Below are 24501 nucleotides of genomic sequence, written 5' to 3'. Positions count from 1 at the left end.
TTAGTCCTGTGTATAGTAATGACTTTTGAAGAATGGCCTTTTTTTTTTGACAGCTGAGGGTCAGGAAAGGGGAAGAATCCAAAGTGACTGCAAAGTTTGGGGCCTGAGCTATTTACTGAATGATAGCTCAGAGATTCCGTTAACTGAGATACCTAAGGCTGGCTCTGATCTCTGAGGGAGGCATGGTAGGAAGAGAGGCAGGAGGGAGTTCACCAACATGCCCATGCGTATGTTCATGGAAGAAAAAAAAATTAAATATGTGTGTGAGTTTCAAGTACAGGAAGCAATTGGGGCTATTTTAGTTAACAGGTGATTTTGTTAGGGGCTGGGGAGATGGCTCAGTGCTTAAGAACATTTACACTTAGCAATGAGGCCTCTTGGGCCAGGAGATTTCCATTTTGACTTCCAAGAATTTACTTAGAAGTTGGATATGTCCACATGCTTCTTTTGTAACCTCAGTCCTTGGAGTGAGGATGGGAGTAGGGCAAATAACCCTCGAGGTCAGCCCCCCCGTGACACACCTCCACCAGCCAGCTTCCATCTCCCAAGTTGCCACCAACTGGGGAGCAAGCACTTAGAACACTTGAGTTTATGGGAGACAGCTGAGTCACACCACCACAAGCCCTGATAGCTCTCAGTGGCTTGTAACTTACAGCTTCTGTTTCTCCACTTTGAGGAGTTTCTTCCCAGCATTGGGCATAGTAGTTTCCTTGTGGTTGCTGGGACAAACACCTGACCAGAAGCAGTCTGTGGGAGGAAAGAGTTTATTTCAGGCTTAGAGTTTTGAGGGGAAGCTTCATCAAGGTGGAGAAAGTGTGACCACCAGCTCACATCTGCATACATCAGCAAGAGAGAGGGAAGGAGGGAGGGAGGGAGGGAGGGAGGGAGGAAGAGAGAGAGAAGCAGAAGTGAGCTGGCATTGGCGAATGGACTGGACTAGTGAACTTCAAGGCCCACCCCCAGCAATACACTTTCCCCACAAAGCTCCGCCTTCCAAATGCTCCACCAGCTGGGGACTAAGTTGGAAGCTTATTATCAACACTTGAGGCTATAAGGGACATTTTATGTTCAAATCACCAAATCGGGCAAGTTTGTACTCAGACAAAACTCCAGGGAATTCTGCCCATTTCTGGAGGTACTTGTTTTGAAGCTTTCTCTACTTGTCCAGCCTGAATGTTCTCGCTATTGGGTCCTGGTCACATTTGATTTCTACCTCCTCAACTCTACAAGACTGGGGTACTCTCCTTAAGACTGCTTGCTGTGCTGGGATCTGGAAGATACTTCCAGGCAGAAATCTGGGTCACTGGAGAACTCCTCTCACTTGGGCAAAAGCAGATGTTTCATTAGCAAAAAGATTCTGCCACTGAAATATATAAGCATTACTTCTGGTATTTTATGACTCTCAAAAATATAATCAAATTTTGGGCTGGAGAGATGGCTTAATGGTTAAGGCACTTGCCTGCAAAGCTTATAAGGACTCATGTTCGACTCTCCAGATCCCGTGTAAGCCAGGTGGCCTAGCTCAAAAAACAAAAACAAAAACAAACAACAAAAAAATATATATAATCAAATTTTGAAGGCAAGCACCTTAACTACTAAGCCTTCAGGACCCATGTTTGACTCTCCAGATCTCATGTAAGCCAGACCCACAAAGGTGAGGCAAGTGCAAGGTTTCACATGACCACTAGGTGGTGCAAGCATCTGGAATTCTGTTACAGTGGCTGAGGCCCTGGCATGCCAATTCTCTCTCTCTAAAATAAAATTAAAATAAAAAAATGTAACCAGGGCATGTGTGCGTATATAGTTACACATATAATCCTCCAACAACCATATTAAGGTAGGTTCTATTATTATTTACATTTATAGTGTTAAAAATTCAGACAGAGAAAAATGCAAACACGAGGTGAGTTGTCCGTAAATGGTGGCTCTGATGTTTGAATCAGGCAGTGTTGGCCAAATCATTTGTCTTAGGAGACTGATTACGTTTCCCATCCTATCTGAGTGAAGTCAGTTGTATTGAAAAACATAGCATTAGGGCTGGGGAGATTGCTCATGAATTAATGTTTGCCATGTAAGCACGGGTACCTGTGTTTAGATCCCAGAGTCCAAGTAAAGCTAGACACTGTGGTGGGCATCTGTAATACCCACAGTGAGATGGGGGCCAGAGGTAGGAGAGTCCCCCCAAAACTCAAAGGCCAGGCTGCTTAGAGAACGTAGCAGTGAATGAGAGATCCTGCCTCAAACGAGGTGGAAGGGGAAGACTGACACCTGAGGTTGTCACCTGTCCTCCGCATGTGCACTGTGGCATGTGTGCACCTGCGCTCACACACGAGAACATGACACACATAAACACACATGCGCCCTTCAAAATATATATACCATTCATGTGGGAAAGATGGTGCGCGCCTATAATCCCAGCACTTGGGAGGTGGAGGCGGGAGAATCAGAATTCAGAGCCATTCTGGGTATAATAAATTTGAGGCTAGTTTAAGATGCATGAAACTTTGTCTCATTAAAAATAGCAGTGTTTTAGATTTGTTGTGATTGCCTTCTCATTGCTGGGATCAACACTGGACCGGGAGCATCTTAGGCGAAGAAAGTGTTTATTTGAAGGTTCAAGATTCCAGGGGAGGTTCTATCATGGCTAAGAACCTGGCTCATTTCATTGTCCATCCACAGCAGAGAATGTTGAGCTTATTCTCTCGCTCGCTCTCTTTATTTCTCTGCTTGCAAATAAATAAATAGTAAAAACAACAACAACAACAAAAAAAAACCCCAAAAAACCCCAAAACCTGAGGCTATGGTGCCATTTCATTCAAACCACCACAAAATTCAAAATTTCTCTCTCACTTTATCTCATCCCATCTCCTCTCTTGCTCCAACTTCCATCCCTGGAAGAGCTTTTTATTTATTTATTTATTGGTTTTTCAAGGTAGGGTTTCACTGTGGTCCAGGCTGACCTGGAATTAACTATGTAGTTTCAGGGTGGCTTCGAACTCACGGCAATCCTCCTACCTCTGCCTCCCGAGTGCTGAGATTAAAGGTGTGCACCACTATGCCTGGCTATTTAGTATTTTTAATGAGAGAGAGAGAGAGAGAGAGAGAGAGAGAATGCACACGTGAGAAAGAATTGGCATGCCTGGGCCTCTAGCCACTATAATCAAACTCCAGATGCAAGGGCTCATGCTTCCCCTTGAGCGTCTGGGATCTGGGGAGTCGAACATGGGTCCTAAGCCTCTGCAGGCAAGTGCCTTAACCTCTGAATCACCAGTCCAACCCTGGAAGAACTTTTTAAATTTTTATTTTATTTTATTTATTTATTTATTTGAGAGCTACAGACACAGAGAGAAAGACATATAGAGGGAGAGAGAGAGAATGGGCACGCCAGGGTTTCCAGCCTCTGCAAACGAACTCCAGATGCGTGCGCCCCCTTGTGCATCTGGCTAACGTGGGACCTGGGGAACTGAGCCTCGAACCGGGGTCCTTAGGCTTCACAGGCAAGCGCTTAACTGCTAAGCCATCTCTCCAGCCCTGGAAGAACTTTTTAAAACCTAAACTTTTATAATACAATTATCATTATAATAGAACTATCTTTATAGCTGTGTGTATATATGTGTTTGTATGGGCATTCATGTGTCTCTCTCTCTCACTGCAAATTACATCTTCATGTGCCACTGCACACTCCTTGGTATGCTTTCTCAGTACCACTGGCTTTCGGGTCTCCAGCTGAAGTAAGTATCAACCTGATTTTTCTGTGGCCTGTACTTCAGTTAGTGGAATGTTCAGTTTTCTAAAAAGAAATGGGGCTGAGAGAGGGCTCAGCAGTTAAGACACTGCCTGCAAAGCCTAATTACCTGGGTTTGATTCCCTAGTGCCCATGTAAAGTCAGATGTACATAGGGGCGCATACATCTGGAGTTTGTTTGCAATGGTAAGAGGCCCTAGCATGCCCATTCTTTCCCCTCTCTCTTCTTGCAAATAAATAAATAAATACATTTTTTAAAAAAATTATTTTTATTTATTTATTTACTTATTTGACAGAGAAAGAAGGGAAGAGAGAGAGAGAAAGAGAGAGAGAAGGAGGGAGAGAGAATGACAGAGAAAGAAGGGAAGAGAGAGAGAGAAAAAGAGAGAGAGAAAGAGGGAGAGAGAATGGGTGCACCAGGGCCACCAGCCACTGCAAATGAACTCTAGATGCATGTGCTTCCTTGTGCATCTGGCTAATGTGGGTCCTGGGAAATTGAAACTGGGTCCTTTGGCTTTGCAGGCAAGCACCTTAACCACTAAGCCATCCCTGCAGCCCAAATAAAAATAGTTTTTGAAATAGTAAAAAAAAAAAAATTGGGATCACCTTTAAATCCTCCCCTTTTTAGCCCATTTATGCAGTGAGTCTCCAAAGTGGTCCCCTTTTCTGTTTATGCTGCCCTAATCTAAGGCTGTCTCATCCCTTGTTGATTTACTGCTACAGAAACTCATTTGCTTTGCTTTCTTTATCCTTCTCTTATTCTTTCTCCCCTCCCCAGCACTTGCCGGGTTATCAGCATAAAGCTCAGGTGGATTTGCCAGCACTGTGATCAAAGCTCCTGCTGGCTCATCAGATCCGTCCGTCTGGAGCCGAGAGAAAGGCCTGTCCCCTCCCTGCCACTCTCGGACCGGGACGCACTGGGAATTGCCTTTGCCCTGTAGGCTTAGCTTCCGCCTCCGTGGCACAGGTATATGAATAGCTTCTCATCAAGGTGTTCTTTCAATGAAATAAAAGTAAGTAAAACATCTGAGTGCTTGGAATACTCAATGTATGATAGCTACTGTAATTATTGTTAGTAGGGTAGCATTACAGCCTTCCAAACTTCTTTTTTATTTATTTTCTAGACAGACCTTGCTGTGTTGCCCAAGCTGGACTTGAGCTCATGGCAATCTTCCTGTTTCAGCCTCCCAAGTGCTGAAATTATAGGCACTCACCACCACGGCAGATTACATAGCCTTCTAAACTTAACTGCCTACAACTTGTCTTAACTTTTTCAGTCCATACCTGCTTTGTGTGTGTGTCTGTGTGTTTGTCGAGGTAGAGTCTCACTTTACCCCAGGCTGACCTGGAATTCACTATGTAGTCTCAAGCTGGCCTTGAACTCATGGCCATCTTCCTACCTCTGCCTCCTGAGTGCTGGGATTAAAGGTGTGTGCCACCATGACTGGCTTAATCTGCTTCTTGAAAGAATGTCATGCTTTCTCTCAAGTGGACACTGTCTCACTCATCACAGGCTTAGCGACTCTTGAAGTTCTTCCTGTGCTCTAAGGAGAGAGAACGTACCCTATTAAACCCACCCTTCTCGTATTTGGCTTGGCTAAGAGCTTGGACTCTCAGGAGTCGAGTCGTAGCAGGTCAGTTAGTGTCAGCTGCTGTGTTTTTTCTTTTTTTAAAATATTTTATTCATCTACATATGTGTGTGTGTGAGAGAGAGAAAGAGCGTGCATGAGTGCACCAGGGCCTTTAGTCACCATAATCAAATTCCAGACACATGTGCAACCTTGTGCACCTGGTTTTATATGTGGGGAATCAAACCTGCATCCTCAGACTTTACAGGCCAGTGCCTTAACCACTGAGCATCTCTCCAGCCCCTGCTGTTGCTCTTTCTGTTAGTTGTGTACCTGACTCCTCCATCTACCTCCACCTCTATGGGATGGCAGTCTCCTCCAGGAGCGCAGTCATGGATTGACTTTTGTTAGTCTCAAGGAGCCTAGAGTAGTCTCTGGCGCACAGTCATCCCTCAGTAAGCTCGTGTTACATCACAGGATCTCCAGCCTCATGGAAGGAGGTGAGGTAGGCAGTGTTAGCGGTACCTCGCTAGATCTGGTAGAGCCAGAGGGTTGGCCCACAGTCTCGCGTCCACAGGGCAGTGGGACCCAGTGTGATCCAGTGCTTATTGCAACAGATTACTATGGTTTCTTTGTTAGAAAAGCAAGTCCTTCACATTCTTGAGCCATCCATTTGTGTGAAATATCTCTAAAGAAGCAAAATTTTCCTTATCAAATATGCTTCTACTTTGTTCTCTTATTTTCTCTACACCTCCTTAGGTACTTGAAAATAGTTTAGAGAGCTTTAGGAAAGCTAATGTATTTCCAAATATGGTCTTATATTGCATTTAATACTCTACTTCTAAAACACAGTCAGTGTAAATAAGTATGGGGCTAGCTTTTTCAGGCATTTACCCCGTGATCAAGGCCAGACATAGCACTACTTAGGAAATCTTGAAGAAATTCACAACAATGAAGAAAAGGTATGTTTTCACCATTCATTTCCTCTTTCTTGCTTTTGTTCAGATTTGAATAGACAAGTAGTTCTCGAGGAAAACACTACTTTAATGGACTGTTTTACAGTATCTACTTTTAGGGAAGTGATTTACAAAGTTCTATGTTAAAAAATCAGGAGGTTGTAAAAATGCCTTTTAGTAGCTACAGATCTAGGAAAATGTGTCTTACGATTCTTTGTTGGGCCTTTGAAGCAATAATGCTAAATTACATCATTTTGAACTGTGCTAACTTGGTAGCTCTATATAAATAATTCTTAGTGGTGAAAGGAGATTGGTATAATAGTAAATCTGTAAATATCTCAGATATAAACACCAATTCAATTTGTATTAAGGCAAATAAATAAAGATACAAAGAAGAAAAAAATAAAATGATTTAAGATGGTGTGGGTATTTAAAGGCTTCGAGCTAATGGTCCTCTATTAAATGAAAGCTGGAAAAATCAGACAGCAGGAGCCAAGTACCCTGCAGATTACAAATAAGTGACCCAAAGGAAAGACATCTCAAAAAATTGAAAACCAGCTGAAAGCCTTGTATCACTTTGATGTAATTTAGATTGATTCTTTTTACAGCAACACAATGCGTGTTCTGTCTCCTGATACAGCCTGCTGTTTTCTCCCCACCTCAGTTTAAGTAACCGTGGACTCTGAGGTCCAAACGTGTCTGGGCAAGGAGCTTGCTCCTCAGTCATGGACAAGCACACACACGGAGCCCCCGATGGCCCCACAACTACCCACACACAGCAGGAACTATCAGGGCCCATCATGCAGATGGGAAAGGAAAGCCTTGAGTGGGGAAGTCCATAGTCACCAATTAGGACTCAGGCAGAGGTTAGTCCTGCAGGCATGCCATGTTTTGGTCTGGTTATTGGGGTGTTTTAAAAGTTTTGAGCAGAAATCAGGAAATTTCTCACCTCTCACGACAGTAGGATCTGACATGGTTGGACTGATATTCTTTGTTTCTTTAAATTAAAAAAAATTCATAAATTTACTTATTTGCATGCAGAGAGAAAGAGAATATGGGTGCACCAGGGCCTCCAGCCACTGTAAATGAACTCCAGACACATGCACCACTTTGTGTACCTGGCTTTGCATGTGTACTGAGGAATCACACCTAGATCATTAGGCTTTGTAGGCAAGTGCCTTATCTACTGAGCCATCTCTCCGGCCCCTCTTTTAAATTTTCTTATATTTTGTCTTTATTTATTTGAGAGAGACAGAGAGGCAGATAGAGATAGAAAGAGAGAGAAAGAGAATGGGCGTGCCAGGGCCTCCAGCCACTGCAAATGAACTCCATATGCTTGTGCCATCTTACACATCTGGCTTATGTGGGCCCTGGGGAATTGAACCTGGGTCCTTTGGCTTTTAAGACAAGCACCTTAACTGTTATGCCATCTCTCCAGCCCAGGACTGATATTTTTGCATGACATCAAGTCACTGGGCTGTCCAGCAGCTGTCTGCTTCCAGGACTCCAGAATCTCCCTTCTGTTTTAGATGGGTTCCCTCCATTCATATTACCTCCTTGCTCTTCTGAACATTTTTGTGATGTAGCTCTTCAGAGGCAGGATGGGAATGTTGTTTTTCCCCTTGTCTCAGGCAATGGTTTAAGCAGGAAGGAGCCCTTGGCTGTAGACTTGGAGTGTGGCCTTAAACAGATTACTTCACTTCTCTGAACTTTCACCTGTCAAGCCATAGTAAGCATTTTAAGCAGGCATACAGTTTAAAAAATTAAAAAAAATGACTCCATAAAATCATAGTTAGCATTTAATTTTATATTAGGTTGGTTATAAATGCTACTTCAAGCTGGGCTGGTGCATGCCTGTAGTCCTAGCCACTGTGAGGCCCAGGCTTGTGGATCCCCTGAGCTCAGGAGTTCCAGGAAAGCCTGCACAACATAGCAAGAGCCCATCTAAGAGACTTCAACTGACCCCCTCCGTAGTTAACCCTTTCCATGCTTTGCCTTCTGGACTGTAACTCCAAGCTCCTTTGCCTGACAGTGGCCATTGCTGGTTCCCACTTGCTACTGTGCCAGAGTATGAAGCAGAATGGATTTCATTCATCACCATTTGCTTTTGCTCCCCTGCTTTACCATTTTTTTTTTTTTTTAATTTAAGAGCGACAGGGAGAGAAAGTTAGAGAGAGATTGAGAGAGAGAATGGGCATGGAAGGGCCTCCAGCCATTGCAAACGAGCTCCAGACATGTGTGCCCCCTTGTGCGTCTGGCTAACGTGGGTCCTGGGGAATCAAGCCATGAACCAGAGTCCTTAGGCTTCACAGGCAAGTGCTTAACCACTAAGCCCCCATTTTTTTTGAGACAGGGTCTCAGGTAGCTCAGGTTGGCCTTGAACTTGCTATGTAGCTAAGGATGACTTTGAACTCCTGATCCTTTTGCCTCCACCTCTCAAGCGCTGGGATTCTATGCATGCCTCACAAGGCTTTTAGTTCCATAAATATTGATGTCTCTTTTGTGTCTAATACTGTTTTATTCACCAAGGATTTAAAAACATTGACAAGACAAAGTCTCATAATAATGAAGCCTTAGATTTTTACTTTATTATTCTTTTTTCTTTACTTTTTGTGATGTTGAGGATTGAATCCACCATAGGCCCAACAAGTGCTCTATCATTGAGTTACATCCTAAGCCCACTCTTTATGTTTTAGGAATGTCAGCCTTTTGTATTTTGAGTATATCTTTTAAAATATTTTTACTTATTTTCAAGCACTAACAGAGAAGAGAGAGAGAGAGAACATGAATGAGAATGAATGTGCCAGTATCTCTTCTGGCTGCTTACCATGTGCTAGGTACTGCTTACTGGATATTGTTTTTTTTTCTTTACATAATCCAGAATGGCCTCTAACTCGCCACCTTTTTGTCTTCGCCTCGCAAGCACTTGGATTGCTTACTCTCTGCTTCTTTGGAAGTTATATTTCCATGGAGTGGCTACACATTCATTTTCTTTTCAACAACAAAGTATGCTGGGCTAGAGATGGCCCAGTCAGTAAAGCATTAACTGAGCAAAGATGGGACCTCGGTTTGAATCTCCAGCATCTAGATAAATGGCACGCAGGGCTATGCGAGCCTGACATCCCAGGGCTCAGGCAGCAGAGACTGTTAGGCAGACGCTCCGGGCGAGCTGGCTAGCTAGACCGGCCCAGCCATGGGTTCTGGGTTCAGTGAGAGGCCCTGTCTCACTAAATGTAAAATGTGATTGAGGAAGACAGCCAATGCCAAACTCTGGCCTCCACCTCCATGTGTATACACACTCATTCGTGCACATATGGCACACACGTATGAATACCAATACACACTAACTCTTCCTTCACTTCCCAGAGTATAGCAGGGTAAGGAGGACAGGAAGTAATATGAGGGTCATGGGGTCATTATTTTAGGTGGGATGGTGAGAGATAGCCTTCTAATGTAATACTTGAACAGGGTCCCCAGGGAAGTGGGGAAGGAGCCAAAAGGTTTTTGAAGGAAGAAAGAATGCCGAGGGCACCACACGAGTGTGTTTGGCATGCTCAAGGGACAGTGAGAGGGTCAGATGTTATATGACCGGGGCTTAGTAACAGAGTAGCTCATAAAGATGTGAGGGTCTAGATCCTCGAAAACACTATGGTCACAGTGGGCACCTTGCCTTTTGGCTCCACAATAAGCTGCCTCTCTTCTGAATATTTACCGGATGTTCCTGTGCGTAGCTTTCCATGGCCAGGAATATTTGTGATTTCTCCTAACTCCACAACACCACTGACCAAAGAACTTGGTAGTTGCTGAACTGATTAAGACAGCAAATTCCTGGTTGTCTTCTTGTTCTTTATTTTTTATTTAATTTTGTTTTTTTTTGGGTCTCGCTGTGGCCCAGGCTGACCTAGAATTCACTATGTAGACTCAGGGTGGCCTTGAACTCATGGTGATCCTTCTACCTCTATCTCTGGCATGTGCCACCACGCCTGGCTGGTGTAAATGTAGCTGTGATTTTTTTTTTTTTGAGGTCTCACTCTAGCTCAGGCTGACCGGAATTCACTATGTACTCTCAGGGTGGCCTCGAATTCACAGCGATCCTCCTACCTCTGCCTCTGAGTGCTGGGATTAAAGGCATGAGCCACCATGCCGGGCCCATTTTTTTTTTTTTTTAAATATTTAAGCTGTGTGTGGTGATGCATGCCTTTAATCCCAGCACTGGGGAGGTATAAGTAGGAGGATCATCGTGAGTTTTAGGCCACCCTGAGACCACATAGTGAATTTCGAGTCAGCCTGGGCTAGAGTGAGACCCTACCTTGAAACCTCTCCCCCCGGGAAAAGAAAAGAACTGCTAAATTCTATGCATGTCTGTCCCTAAGCCAGCAGCCACCTCTGAGTAAAAAATTTGTGTGTGTGTGTGTATGTGTGTGTGTGTTGGCATGCAGGATCTCTTGCCAGTGCAAACACACCAGACACATGCACCTCTGTGAATCTGGCTTTATGTGGGTACTGGGGAATCAAACCTAGGCCAAGCAGGCTTTCTTAGCAAGCATCTTTAACTGCTGAGCCATCTCTTGAGCCTTGGGTGTCTCCTTACCGAACCTCTCTGTCCTATAGGATGCTTTGTACTCCTTGGTACTGAGCACTCATGCGAGCATCTGGTTTCAGGCATGAATCTCCGTGGTGATAGTGCCTGTTTGGTGAGGCTCTGCAGACAGGGCCTCCTCCAGCTCGGGGACTTAGATGCTCACCTCTCTGTCCCACAGGATGCCCTGCACTAGTGGGACTTAGTGCACGTTTTGTGAATCTCCGATTTCAGGTGTGAGCCGGACGAATTTGACAGTGATGCTTAGGAAAGATGCGAGAAGGCCTGTTGATAGGTTAGATGTGGGGAAAGGTTTGGTCCTGGAAGCACAGTGGTGCCATGGAAGGAAGAGAAGCTGATTTTAAAGTATACAGATAACTTTGGTGTGGAATTTACTGAACTGTAGATGCTGTTAGGATATAAACACGAAGTTGTCCAGAATAACTTGGGTCTTGTCAGAGCTTATTTAGCATGTTAGAGTTCTTTGTGACTGCTGGCCGAGGGGCAGGACAGACTCTTCCTCCTATCTCCAGTGCCTGTACCAATAACAGGTGCTTACTTGATAGGCAGGTGGGAGGTTAGGTTGCCATGTAGCTGTTGTTCACCATGGAAATAACACAGGCTCTGGAATGAGGTCATCTGGGTCTGAACTCTAGCTCCTCATGCTCTCACCTGCACATCTTGGTTGAGCAGGTGAATCTGTTGAGTCTCAGCATTCTCATCTGGAAAATGGAACAAAAGCGATCTTACGTGGCTACCGAGAGTCAACTGCTTGTTTTGAGCATTTCAATGATGCCTTTACAATCTGCTATCATTAGTGGTCAGCCTGCATACGATTCTCCATGTTAGTCAGTTCTGACAATAGGCACGGAACTCCGAGAGTACGAAGGAGAACACTGTGTGGACACTGGATTCGCAGTGCATTGGCTGGTATAACTTGTACATTCTACTCTGTTACCAGCTGCCAAAATAACCTCACGGTGCAGGGGGAGCTGGCAGATGTGTTGTATGATCAATACTAGTCCAGTTACATAGTATTTTGTCTTTGTAGATTAATCTCCTTAAATAAGATGAAATCAGCTCATGGATGAATGAAACACAATCCCTATAGCAGTATCTTTATAGTAATATTTTATATTAATTCCTGTGCATAATGGCCTCTGTCTATATTTCCAACTACTTAAAAAGCTGAGTTGGGAGCATATCTTGAGCATGCAAATTTGAGACCAGCCTGGTTTAACATAGTGAGATCCTGTCTCAAAAAACCCACTAAAGTTAGAGAAGCAAATGAAATCTGTAACTTTTTATTCAGGGAAAATTTGTTGATTAATTTTTTTTTTTTTTTGAGATAGGGTATCACTCTAGCCCAGGCTGACCTGGAATTTATTCTGTATTCTCAGGGTGGCCTCGAACTCACAGAGATCCTATTTCTGCCTCCTGAGTTAACATTTTTTTTTTTTTTAGCCAGTTAGATTGTCTCAAATCTTTTTTTTTTTCTTCAAATCAGAAACGGTTTTTGTAACCTTTGGACCTGTATTCTTTTTTTCCTCTCCATGTGACTCATTCACACAGCTCTAAGTGAGTCTGGAGAGGGTGTCCTGGGTCTGAGGGACTCTCTGGGCCGTGTTCCTCAGGAGACCGCCTCTGGAACTGTAGCTTTACTTTTTGCCTTGGAGTAGATGTCGTGGCACTAAGACCCAGAAACCGTGTGTGCTCTGTGTGGCTGGAGCTGGGCTGGCTGGCTCTGCTCGCGCTGAAGGGAAGGAAGTCATTAGTGCAGACTGAGCTGTGGAGTTGGGTTCTTGCAGGATTTCCTTCCAGCCTCTCCCGACGACGAAGGTTCTTGGGAATTAAAAAAAAAAAAAAATCTAAGCACACAAACCAAGTTTTCCTATTTACAGTGTTCAGGGAAGGTAGGCATTTCAGGAAGGGCAGATCCTTTCCCCAACTTGTCCGAGGAGGAGGAGGCGAGAACCGCGCAAGGAAGCTCTGATTACAGATCTTTGGAATTTTCTTTGCTAAAATTTTTACAAACGAGAAAGAAATACACCCAGAATTTTGGGAATTGCTCCAGGCTGCGCGTGAGGATTTGATTGCTTGTCTAATCTTTTTTTTTTTTTTTTTCTTTGAGAAGAAGAGAATTCGCCAAAAAGGGGCTTGGATGGCAGGAGCCGGGCCGGGTGTCTGCGGCAGCTCGGGCTCTGGGTCTGGGCCCTGAGGGAGGGTCCTCGGAGGCCCCCTCCCGCCCCCGCGGCCGGCTCCCTTCGCAGGCGCCCGCCGGGGGAAGATGCCCCGCTCGGGCCGGAGCGCGCTGGCGGCCGCCGGGACTTCCTAGCCCGGTGCGAAGTGCGCCCGTGGTCCGGGGTTACTTTTCATTGAACGGAAGGCGACAGGACTGGACTCTCCCCGGGCTTCTCCCCCCACCCGCCCACCCCCCCTCCAGTGGACACGGGGAAGAACTGGGGGCGGGAAGGAGGCAGCATGACCGGCAGTCGCCGCTGCCCTGCATCTGCCCCCAGCCCCCGGCCAGCGTCTTGATGTCCCGCGTCTCGGCTGTACAAACATGATGAAATGGCAGCCCCGGAAGAAGGTGCGTCCGGGGAGGGCCGGGGTGGGGGGCCGCTGCCGGGGTCCAGCCCTGGCAAGGGTGCCCGGGGCGGGCGCTCTCGGGTCCCCGCGCGTCCTCCGTCGTTCACCGCGTCCCCCGCGCTCCTCGCTTCCCAGGGGACGGGCGCCCGTCCCTTAGGGACCGGTCCCCAAGTCTGGTCCTCACCCGTTGCCCTCTTAAGTTTCTCCTGCTCGCTGAGCTCGGACCCCCTCGGGGCTGACAGCTCAGAAACACCCGTGGTCTGGGGCAGCCCGGGAGGGCAGCATCCGGGCTCGCTTGACCCGAGTCAGCCCCCCGCCCCCCGTCCCCGTCCCCCACCTCCAGGGGTCGCGGCGCCCCGGCTCGGAGGCTGCGCCCGGGCCCCGCAGGTGGGCGCTGGAGCTCCTCTTCCCCAAGGGGTTAATGGGCTCCGGGCCGCTGGCAGCCGCTTCCCCAGGGCCCCGCTGGGGGGCGAGCCGCCCCAGCACAAGCGGCCAGCCAGCGGCCGTTCCCCGCGGGCCTCCTCCCGCCCATCCCGCCCGAGCGCCCGGGGCCGGGCCGGGCCTGCTGCCCGCGGGGAACGGCGGCCGCGTTGGCCCCGGCGAGCGCGCGCCGGCCATTGTGCGCGGGCACCGGGGGTGTGCGCGTGTCGGCGCGGGCCGCGGGCGGGCGCGGGTGCGGGTGCGCGCGTGTGCGTGTGTGCATGCATCGATCGTGGGCAGAGGAGGAGGGGGCACTTTGCTTTTTTGCAAGATTATTTCCTAATATGGCTCCTTTGTTGAGAACTCAAGGGGGAAAAAAAAAGGAAAAAACCCAGTGGTTCTATCAAAATAAATTGCTATTGGTCCCAGAAATAACATTTCTAAATGTGGGACCTTCGGTTCCTGGCCTGGGACGTGGAGGGAGAAAGACAGCTCGTCTCTCTGTCTCTCTTTCTCTCTCAGAGTTGTTGGCAGCTGCTCGTTTGGCTAAGTTGCCTGACTGTCTCTAACTGCTAGGTGAACCCGCTGGTTCTCGGCATGGGGGGCTGGGACTTTCCCTTTTCAAATACCTCATTTGGCCGTGTTTTCTTTCTTTCTTTCTTTTTTAAATTGACATTCTTCTGCGGAAAAACACAGCGAACTGAAGTGCTGGGGAGGGGCCGTACTGCCAGCAGCTGTCTGGTGTTTCACTTCTGTTCTACTAGCTAAACTGCGTCTTTTCTTTGTGCCATTGATGTGCGATGGGGAGTTTCTACATGAGAGCTGAAATAGGAATCATGTGTGAAATGACTGAGAAGATAAGTGCATTTGTTTTTACTGCTCAGGGAATCTAACAGACGCCGCTTCATCGTAGCCCTGAAGCTGAGAGGTTTCCTTTGATATATCGCCGATGTGATTTCTGTCCTGTGACAGTGAATCTCGTCCCATACCTGGAGCTTCTCCTGTGTCTGCTGTCATTATAGAGCCTCCTTCAGTGAGGTTGGCTTCCTTTACTTTGGTTCGGAGAGCCATGTATTCCCCACCCCCAGCCCACAATAAAAACAGTCAGATGAGGAAACCCATAGAAGAAACCATATAATTAAGCAATTTAAACAGATGCTGCATACTACTGAAGTCCTTTATTTCTTCCATATCTGTAAATTGAATATTTATGAGTAGTTTAAAGATGTCTGCAAACTGTACATTTATAAATGTCTGTTTTTTCTATTTTGCCCAATGTGCAGTAACTCATGTGGTTATGTCTGTGGAAACCCCTCCGGTTACTAGTATTGCTTAAACCACGAAAGTATTATTCTTGGCAGTCAGGTGGCTTTCTGGACTCTGGAAGATTCTGTTTCGAGTGTAAGGATTCACTCTACAGTATTTACTCACCCCGTGATGCTTAAATTGCTATACCAGAAGGTGGTGTTTATCCTCTGTGTTTGTAATCTCAAATCATCGTGTTATAAGGACCTCGATATAACGCTGCACAGTTCATAGAAGATTGAAAAAAAAAGCTGAGCCATCAAATTCTGCATGAGTACCTGGCGGGAGCCTGAGAACCCTTCTAATTCTTCCCTGGAAACGGAAGCTACCTTGGACAAGATTAGACACTCCACTCCAGGAGGGCAGCAGCAAGACTACAAAGATTTGGTTTATTTTCTCACTTCGGCCAGAACGCTGACACGACCCTCTCTTGCCAGGGTGGCTGGCAGGGTCTGCTAACACATTTGTAGTGGTACGGCCACGTGCCATGCGTCTTAGCAAACTGCTTCATAGAAACCATTTCCACTCCAGAGGAAAAGCAACAGTGCCCTGACGGGATTTTAGCATGGCCAGGAAGAGCATCCTTGCGACCAGGCTTCGGGGCTGGAATTGGGCGGTGGCTTGTTGTCACCGTGTCTTGTTGCTCACTACTAGTTTTGTCTATTTTCAATTCTGGGCTCACTATAGAGAGTGACTAGCGTCCAGATTTCTTTGTTTCTGAGCATGCAGCCAGGGCATATGAGGGAAGGGGAGTTCTTTCCGTTCTCCTTTCACTGTTTGTTTGGTGGATTAAACTACATACTTAAGACAACCTTTTAAAGTAGGAGAGTCTGTAGTATTCCACTGGGGCCTAATACTTTACACAAAGAAACCTTTGAACATGACTCATGAGGTTTTGTCACCTCGCCGAGGATGAGTGAGTAGCTTGGGGCCCAGTCTTAAAGCCTAGTGGGCCCCTTACCAAGGGCAGGTCATTCCCTGAAAGCATGGCCCATAGATGTATACAGCTCCAAACTCGTCAAGTTGTAGTTAGTAAATATGGACAGATTCTTTTCTGTGTCCGACCTCAATAGAGTGTTTAAGTAGAAATGTAAGGCTCTGAGCAGTCCTTGTGGTCTCGTCATGGTCAGAATAGCACTTCACGTCACGCAGGCGGCAGCTGCCATTTACTAGGTACCTACTTGATGTTAGGGTCTCTGCTTCGTCTCCACGTTCTTATCCAGCGAGGAAACAGCACTCGCTTTTCATTTTACAGGTAAGAAAACTGGGGTTTAGAGAGATGGAATGATTTACCCAAGTCCTACAGTATGGCAGGGTCGGACCTAGGGTGGAGCCAGGCCTTACTTGCTTCAACACATGTGTTCTCTGCTGGCATGCTTGGGAGCTTTGCTGCTGAGGGCCCTTTATCCAGGAACAGCAGAGCTGAGCTGGTCTCAGATAGACAGGCAGAGCTTCGCTCCCCCGCTCTGGGGAGCCACAGGGCTGCCCTTCCGTCCTTTTCTCCTGTGGAAGGGCTGTGGGAACTTCAGCCAGCCACCTGTGAAGTCTTGCAGCTCTTCGAGTCTGTGACTCTTTTTATTGACTAGGATCTTTCTTATTTTTTCTTATAGTATTTCTGTCTTTTTAGGTATCTTATCTGGCTTCGTCATGTATTTCTAGCTCCTTATATTCAGGAACCACATCTCTTCTACTTTTGGTTTCAAAAATTACATAGTTGCTCCGTAAATATTTATTTCATGTAAGAGTAAATAAGAACTGCAACCTTGTACAACTTGTAATTTTAGGCCTTCTTCCATTTCAGTTGGTTCATAGGTATTGGACTGTAGTGGGTTATTAAAGAAAACTAGAATATTTTATCACTCCCATCTAAATGTTTGGAGACAACATGGGGGGGTGGGTGGCAGCCAGTGTTCAGAAAATCTCCCAGGAAGCCATGGTTAAGGCACTGTACTAGGCTCCATCCAGACTCCCCTATTCTAGTGTCCTGGCCCTTTTATTCAAGTGACCTCATTGGCCTGGCAAAATATACTGTCGCTTGTTTTACTGTATGAGGCTACCACACATTACATTACTTTTATCTTGTATTTGCAGAAATGATGGTAATTAAAATGCTCATCCCGTAAGAACACGTTTGTTTACAATTCTGAAGAGATTTTGCTCTTTAAAACCCAAGGATTAGTAAGAGATAACACAGTGTAAATAAGACCGCAGTCAGATCCTTCAGGAAAGCTACTGCTGATTAGATTTTTTCATTGCTAATCTAATGTTATTTTACTGTTCACACATAATAAAAGGCCATTAATAGGAATATGTCACAAAAGCCACATTAATTATGTCATTTGAGAATCATATGATGGATTTATCTTACGTTTGTCGCATTAATGAAATGTGACTCTGGCTTTTATTTCGCGTACATATGTGTTTTGTACCGTACGAAGTGACGGGCTTCATCGCGACATGTTCATGTCTATGCCCTTCTGCTTTGTGTTTGCCCCCTTTTTCTGTGCTCCCCAGAATCTGGCTTCTTAAATGACTTCTCTGATGGGGCTTAGCATATAAAACGTGTTCAGATGCTCACTTGTGAGGATTATTCGTGCCTTGTAACGGCTTATCACTTTGCTGAAAGAGTGCGTTTCAGATCCCTTCACTGACTCTGTCATGCAGTATTTAGCGTTTGAATTAGAAGGTTAAGTCTCAGATCTTAACACAGCTCTACTTCAGCATTTTGTGTTGGTCACTTGTTTGGATGCCATGCCATGGATGCCACTGTGCTGTTCATCTTGGACCACAGTGTGTTTAATAGTGTAAAGTCAGACCTAAAACACAAGTCGTGTGGGCAGAAGCACTTAGAGACGTCTTGGGCATTTCATGATTGCAGTTTGTCCACAGGCCCATGGTGCGCTCCACTCCCAGGTGGATGCAACGTAGAGGTGGGTTGTGGTGCTGGTATCCCCCCCTTGACTCATGCCCTTGGGCAAGCTGTTTAATCTCTCACATCTGACTCCCCACTGTTAGAGTTTAGCACCTCATTATCGCTTGCTGGATCCATTTCAAATGACATCCTAATGATGGCCTCTTTTTTGTCTGGTTTCCCCTTCTTATTCCTTCCAAGTAATTACTGGAAAGACACACATCTGCTCACATTACTGACCTTGTTAAAGCCCTGCTGTGGGTCTCCCGTGGTCTGGCTGAGGTCAGCAGGGGGATGAAGCACATCCCGGGCCAGCGGGGCGGGAGGCTGCACCGGAGAGCCATGCGGGTTGTTACTTCTCAGAGGCCAGAGGCTCTTGTGGTCACACACTGGGACACCAGGCGTTCACCTTCAGCGTGTTGCGGCATAGGGTGGCTTCCATCATGAAAGCTGTGCCTTAAGCAAGTAATTTTATTGAAAGAAGATTAAAGCTGTAATTTGGATTATATTGTGGTGGAGAGAATGGGCTCTGAAAGTAGACTTCCATGTCACCACTCCAGTCCCACTTCATAACTTGTAGCCAAGGTCTGTAACCTTAATTAAAAAAAAGCTCCATGCGTGTCTGTGTGTGAGAGCTTGTATGTAGTGGAAGGGAGGTGTGTGTATTCCATGGCACTTGTGTGGAGGTCAGTGGACAACCTCAGGTATTGGTCACATTCCATCTTTATGTGTGTTTGTGTTTGAGAGAGAGAGAGAGAGAGGGAGGTGTTTGCATATGGTAGGAGGGAGACATGTGCAACCTATGGCACATTTATCTATGTATGTGAGAGATGTATTTGTATATGGAGGGAAGGAGGCATGTACATCCTGTGTCATATGTGTGTATGTACATCAGGGATGTGTTTGCATATGATAGGAGGGAGGCATGTGAATCCTGTGTCACATGTGTGTATGTACGTGAGAGATGTGTTTACATATGATAGGAGGGAAGTATGTACACCCTATGGCACATGTGTGTATGTACATGAGAGATGTGTTTGTATATGGAGGGAAGGAGGCATGTGTACCCTATGGCACATGTGTGTATGTATGTGAGAGGTGTGTTTTCATATGGTAGGAGGGAGGCATGCACATGCTATGACATGTGTGTGGGAGTCAGAGGACAACTTCAGGCATTGGTCACCTTTCATCTGGTTTGCAGCAGGGTCTCTCGTTCACAGCCATTTCTGCCAGGTTAGCCAGCCTGTGCGGTTCTGGAGGTTTTAATGTCTCTGCCTTCCATTTCACTGTAGGAATGCTGGGTTTATAGACACTCATGCTCCCATGTATGGATTTACATTGGTTCTGGGGATCCAAATTCAGGTTTTCATCTTGTGCAGCAAGTGCTTTTACTCACTGAGACATCTCCCCAGCCCCTCAACTTTTTTTTTAAATATTTATATTTATTTATTTGAGATAGAAATAAGGAGAGGGAGGGAGGGAGGGAGGGAGGGAAGAAGGGAGGGAGGGAAGAAGGGAGGGAGAGAGAGAGAGAAAGAGAGAGAGAGAGAGAGAGAGAGAGAGAGAGAGAGAGAGAGAGAGAGAGGGAGAGGGCATGCCAGGGTCTCTAGCCATTGCAAAGGAACTCCAGATGCATGTGCCACCTTGTGCATCTGGCTAATGTGGGTCCTGGGGAATTGAACCTGGGTCCTTTGGCTTTGGAGGAAAGTGCTTTAACAGCTAAGCCATCTCTCCAGCTCTTTTAAAAAACATATTTTATTTTTATGAAAGAGAGAGAGAGGGAGAGAGAGGCATTCCGGGGCCTCCAGCCACTGCAAATGAACTCCATATGCATGTGCCACCTTGTACATTTGGTTTACATAGATACTGGGGAATCGAACCTGGATCCTTAAGCTTTGTAGACAGGTGTCTTAACTGCTAAGCCATCTCTCCAGCCCCTTTAAAAAATATTTTATTTTGGGCTGAAGAGATGGCTTAGTGGTTAAGTGCTTACCTGTGAAACCTAAGGGCCCTGGTTTGAGGCTCGATTCCCTAGGACCCACCTTAGCCAGATGCACAAGGTGGCGCATGCGTCTGGAGTTTGTTTGCAGTGGCTGGAGGCCCTGACGTGCCCATTCTCTTGCCCATTCTCTCTGTCTGCCTCTTTCTCTCTCTCTCTGTCTGTCACCCTCAAATAAATAAATAAAATAAACAAAATATTTAAAAAAACTATTTTATTTTTATTTACTCTTGACTGTTTTTAGTGTGGATTTCACCTACTTCTTAGGATGACTTTGAGGCTAAGGAGCAAAAAGACAAGAATTCTTGGCATCTGGAAGTACTTCCTATGCTTTTCCTTGTAGTGTAACAATACCCTGTAGGCTGGCTGGACAAGGCACTGCCTGAAATGCCTCCTCATGCTCTTCTTACCTTACCCTGCTGGCCATATCCTTAGCATGGAGCCAGCCTTTTCCTCAGTCAGTCCTTTGATAAACAATCCTATTGCCGGACGTTCCCTCCTTTGATCAGAGTCACACGGGCCACAGTCCTAGTAGCTCCATACTGCGACACCCAGTATGTTTGCATCTACTACTTTACAGTTTTGAGGGCATTAGACAAGAGGACGAGCTGAATGAATGGATGCCTGAATGACTCCTTGTGGGCTGAGATGCTCAGTGATCTTTACCTAGTTGGCAAGACTCCCTGACTTGCCCATCACTGCGAGTGCCTGTCCTGCTAGATATCTCTGTCCTTTCCTACCCTCTCAGAATGTCACATTGGGTAGAGGTGAGGGTTGCTGTTATGGGGATTCCAATGTGAAATGTCCCTCCACTCACAGGCTTATGCATTTGAATACTTAATCCTTAGCTGGTCGCATTATTTGGGAACGTGGTGAAACGCTGAGGAAGTAGAGTCCTGTTGGAGAAGGTGTGTCACTGGGAGTTACAGCAGCCCCACTTGGTATTAGTCGTTTTGTATTTCTTCCTGGCTAATGTGACAGTGTGACGCTGCCTTCCTGCTCCTACCGTGATGGAACTTCCCCTTGAAACTTTGAAACTTTAAGCTGAAATAAATCTTTCCCTCCTCTTCTGTCTTCTTTTCCTCCTCCTTCTTTAAAAAAAATATTTTATTTTTGTTTATTTGAGAGAGAGATAGAGATAGAGATAGAGATAGATAGATAGATAGATAGAGAGAGAGAGAGAGAGAGAAACAGACAGACAGAGTGAGAAAGAGATAATAGGTGCACCAGGGCCTCCAGCCACTGCAAAAAACTCCAGATGCATGCTCCATCTTGTGCATGTGGCTTACTTGAGTCCTGGGGAATCAAACTGAGGCACTTTGGCTTTGCAGGCAAATGCCTTAACTGCCAAGCCATCTCTCCAGCCTCCTCCTCCTCCTCCTCTTCTTCCTTGTTCCTCTTCCTCTTCTTCCTCCTTTTCCTTCTGCTTTCTTTCTTTCTTTCTTTTTTTATGTAGGGTCTCATTCTAGCCAAGGGTGACTTGGAGTTCACTATGCAGTCTCAGGCTGGCTTCAATTCACAGTGATCCTCTTACCTCTGCCTTCTAAGTGCTGGGATTAAAGGTGTGTACCACTGCACCTGGGGGGAGGGGGAGAGAGAAAGAAAGAGAGAGGGAGAGAGAGGATGGGCATGATGTCAGGGCCTCCAGCTGCTGCAAACAAACTAGATGTTTACCACCTTGTGCATCTGGCTTTATGTGGGTACTGGAGAATTGAACCTGGGTCATTAGGCTTTGCAGGCAAGTGCCTTAACTTAAGCAAAGGCATCTCTCCAGCCCCAACCCTTTACTTCTTTAAGCTGCTTGTGGTGTGGTCAGGTAATGAGAAAGTAACTGATACAACTCATTTAAGGGATAATCTGGATCATGTACCTATTAAATATAAAGTCACACTCTTGAACTGGTAGCTAAATAACACTAGACATGTACTAAATGCCACCAAACTGTACACTTAAGGTGGGTAATTTTACTTTATGTGACCCTCACCTCAAGTTTTAAAAGCTTTCAGAGCGTCAGTGCCATGATTGTAAGCTAGCAGAGTGCATCTTTATTGTCCCTAAATGTATTTTTTATTCTATAAAATAGATAGAGATTGGTCATCCTTTGAAGGTCCAGGGATGTTGGAGAAGCCGGGCACTGTTTAGAGACTTGATAAGAAGTGGAGGATATCAGTGATGAGGAAATGTGAGTTGGCACCTTCACTGTTCAAGAGCAGCTAGTAAACACTGCCCGTGTGTGAGGCTACAGAGATTAATTGGCCCAGTTTCAAGCAAGGGCGCCAGCAGCCACCTTCGTTTTGCTAGTCAGTCACAGCGATGACACGCTATGGAAAATAGAGTGGAAGCAGGAGGAAACCCCAAGTCCTGGCTGGTCCTGTCAGCTCCAGCTTCCACAGAGAAGTCATTGTACCATTAATGACAATGTATGTCTCAGCTTGAAGACTTTGTGTGTCTTGATGTGTTAAACCCTCGTGGGCTTATCGAAAGCTATGAGAGTTAGGCTGTTGTTCTGACCTTCCTGTCAGTCCCCACCTTTTAGGTTTTGGTAGCTAAGAGTTCTCATACTTTCATATATATGACCATACTTCGGTAGCTGCATTCCTTTTTGTGGCTTGCTTTCTCCATTAGACTATTCTATTACACTGGTCTGTTTGCTAGTTTGAGTATTCTGTCTTTTTGCAAACCTTTTATAAAAGGCATAGAATTACAACTTTTAACCTGTAACACGAATAGCATTTGTAGAAAAAGTACATGAAATGAATTTGGCGATGAGTGTCAGCAGCACATAACTTCTTTTGCTGATAGATATCTCTCAATTTGGACTATTAAGAATGAAATTTCTGTAGCATACATCTGACATGTAAGGCAATGTCCATTCATAAATTCACCTGTATCTCCAGCATCATGTACTTTGTGGTAGGCAATATTTCAGAATCACATCATTTTGAAGGGTGAGACTTGTGGAAGCACAGACATCAAGGCAAGCCAGAGTTGTTATGCAATTAACATTTAGAATAAGGGCCCACAGGATTTGGAAGCTAGAAGGTCATTATGTGGGGAATTCATTGTGTTTGGACACACACTCTCCCAAACATGCAATATGCAGACTTGATTGAACCTGGGAAGTCAGTGGAGGGGGTAGAGAAGGGGGAAACCACAGGAAGGGCTTTCTGTATACTGTGGGATTGTTTTGTTATAACCCTAAATTGATATAAAAACATTTGTTAGTTTTTGATGAATATTCCTTATTGTGATTTGTTCATTGTTTTAAGGAAAATAAAACACAATCTATTACTTTTTCTTTTTAAATTTTAATATTTATTTAGAGACACAGAGAGAAATAGGCAGAGAGAAGAGAGAGAGAGAGAGAGAGAGAGAGGGAGAATGGGTGCACCAGGGCATCTAGCCACTGCAACTGAACTCCAGATGCATGTGTCACCTTATGCATGTGGCTCATGTGGTCCTGAGGAATCGAACCCAGGACCTTAGGCTTCATAGGCAAGTGCCTCAACCACTAAGCCATCTCTCCAGGCCCCTACTTTTGCATTAATAATTTTAGTGTACAAAATAATGGGCTTAATTATGGCATTTTAATATATATATATCATTGTATCTTGTTCATATTTGCACCCCCACTTCCTCTGATAGGTCCTCTTCTGCTTTCATGTTATATCTATATATACATTTATATAATTATAAATATATACCTAAATTTAGATTATGTGTATGAGGGAAAACATGTACTATTTTGTCTGAGTCTGGCTTATTTCATGTAACACAATGATGTCCAGTTATGTTCATTTTCCTGAAACGACATGATTTTGTTCTTCTAAATTTATGGCTGAATAAAACTTGGCTGTGTATGTATACCACCGTTTCCATATTCATTCATTTGTTGATAGGCATCTTGGCTAGGTCTGTGTTTTGGCTGCTGTGAATAGTACAGCATTAAGCATGGATGTGCAGGTATCTCTGTGAAATACTGACTCAGTGTCCTCTGGGGATATGCCCAGGAATGGTATATTTGAGTCATATGGTAGCTTTATTTTTCATTTTTTTAATGACAGGACTCCATACTGATTCCTTCAGTGAATGTAGCAGTTTACACTTCTGCCAGCAGATTGTAACTATTCCTCTTTCCTCACATTTTCACCAGCATCTTTTGTCACTTGTTTTCTTATGGAGCCCATTCTGACTGCAGTGAGATAGAATCTCAATGTAGTTTTAAATTGCCTTTTTCCTGATGACTAAAGATATCAAACATATTTGTAAATATTTATTGTTTATTTGTATTCCTTGTTTTGAGAACTGTCCAATCTTTTGCTCATTTACTGATTGGAATATTTGTGTATATAATATTTTTGAGCTATGTATAGATTCTGGATGGCAGATATATAATTGACAAAGCTTTTCCTCCCACTATGTAGGGTATG

At 45.2% G+C, this 24501-nt stretch overlaps 1 protein-coding gene across 5 annotated transcripts in view; it reads left to right on the top strand.

The window, feature by feature from the left end:
• Ttc28 (tetratricopeptide repeat domain 28) overlaps window positions 1-24501 on the top strand; it is a 589332-nt gene that overhangs the window by 148047 nt on the left and 416784 nt on the right. Inside the window, exon 1 of one of the 5 annotated variants that reach the window (XM_045132341.1) lies at window positions 12610-13437. The exons of the other annotated variants lie outside the window; for them this stretch is intronic. Coding sequence (XP_044988276.1) covers window positions 13411-13437 — 27 coding nt within the window. The 5' untranslated portion in view covers window positions 12610-13410. Of the gene's footprint in view, window positions 1-12609; window positions 13438-24501 lie in introns of those variants that run through there. 5 annotated transcript variants of the gene reach the window in all.

Source organism: Jaculus jaculus, chromosome 13, assembly GCF_020740685.1.
Source record: "Jaculus jaculus isolate mJacJac1 chromosome 13, mJacJac1.mat.Y.cur, whole genome shotgun sequence".
NCBI lineage: Eukaryota > Metazoa > Chordata > Mammalia > Rodentia > Dipodidae > Jaculus > Jaculus jaculus.
This window is presented reverse-complemented; position numbering and strand designations above follow the sequence as displayed.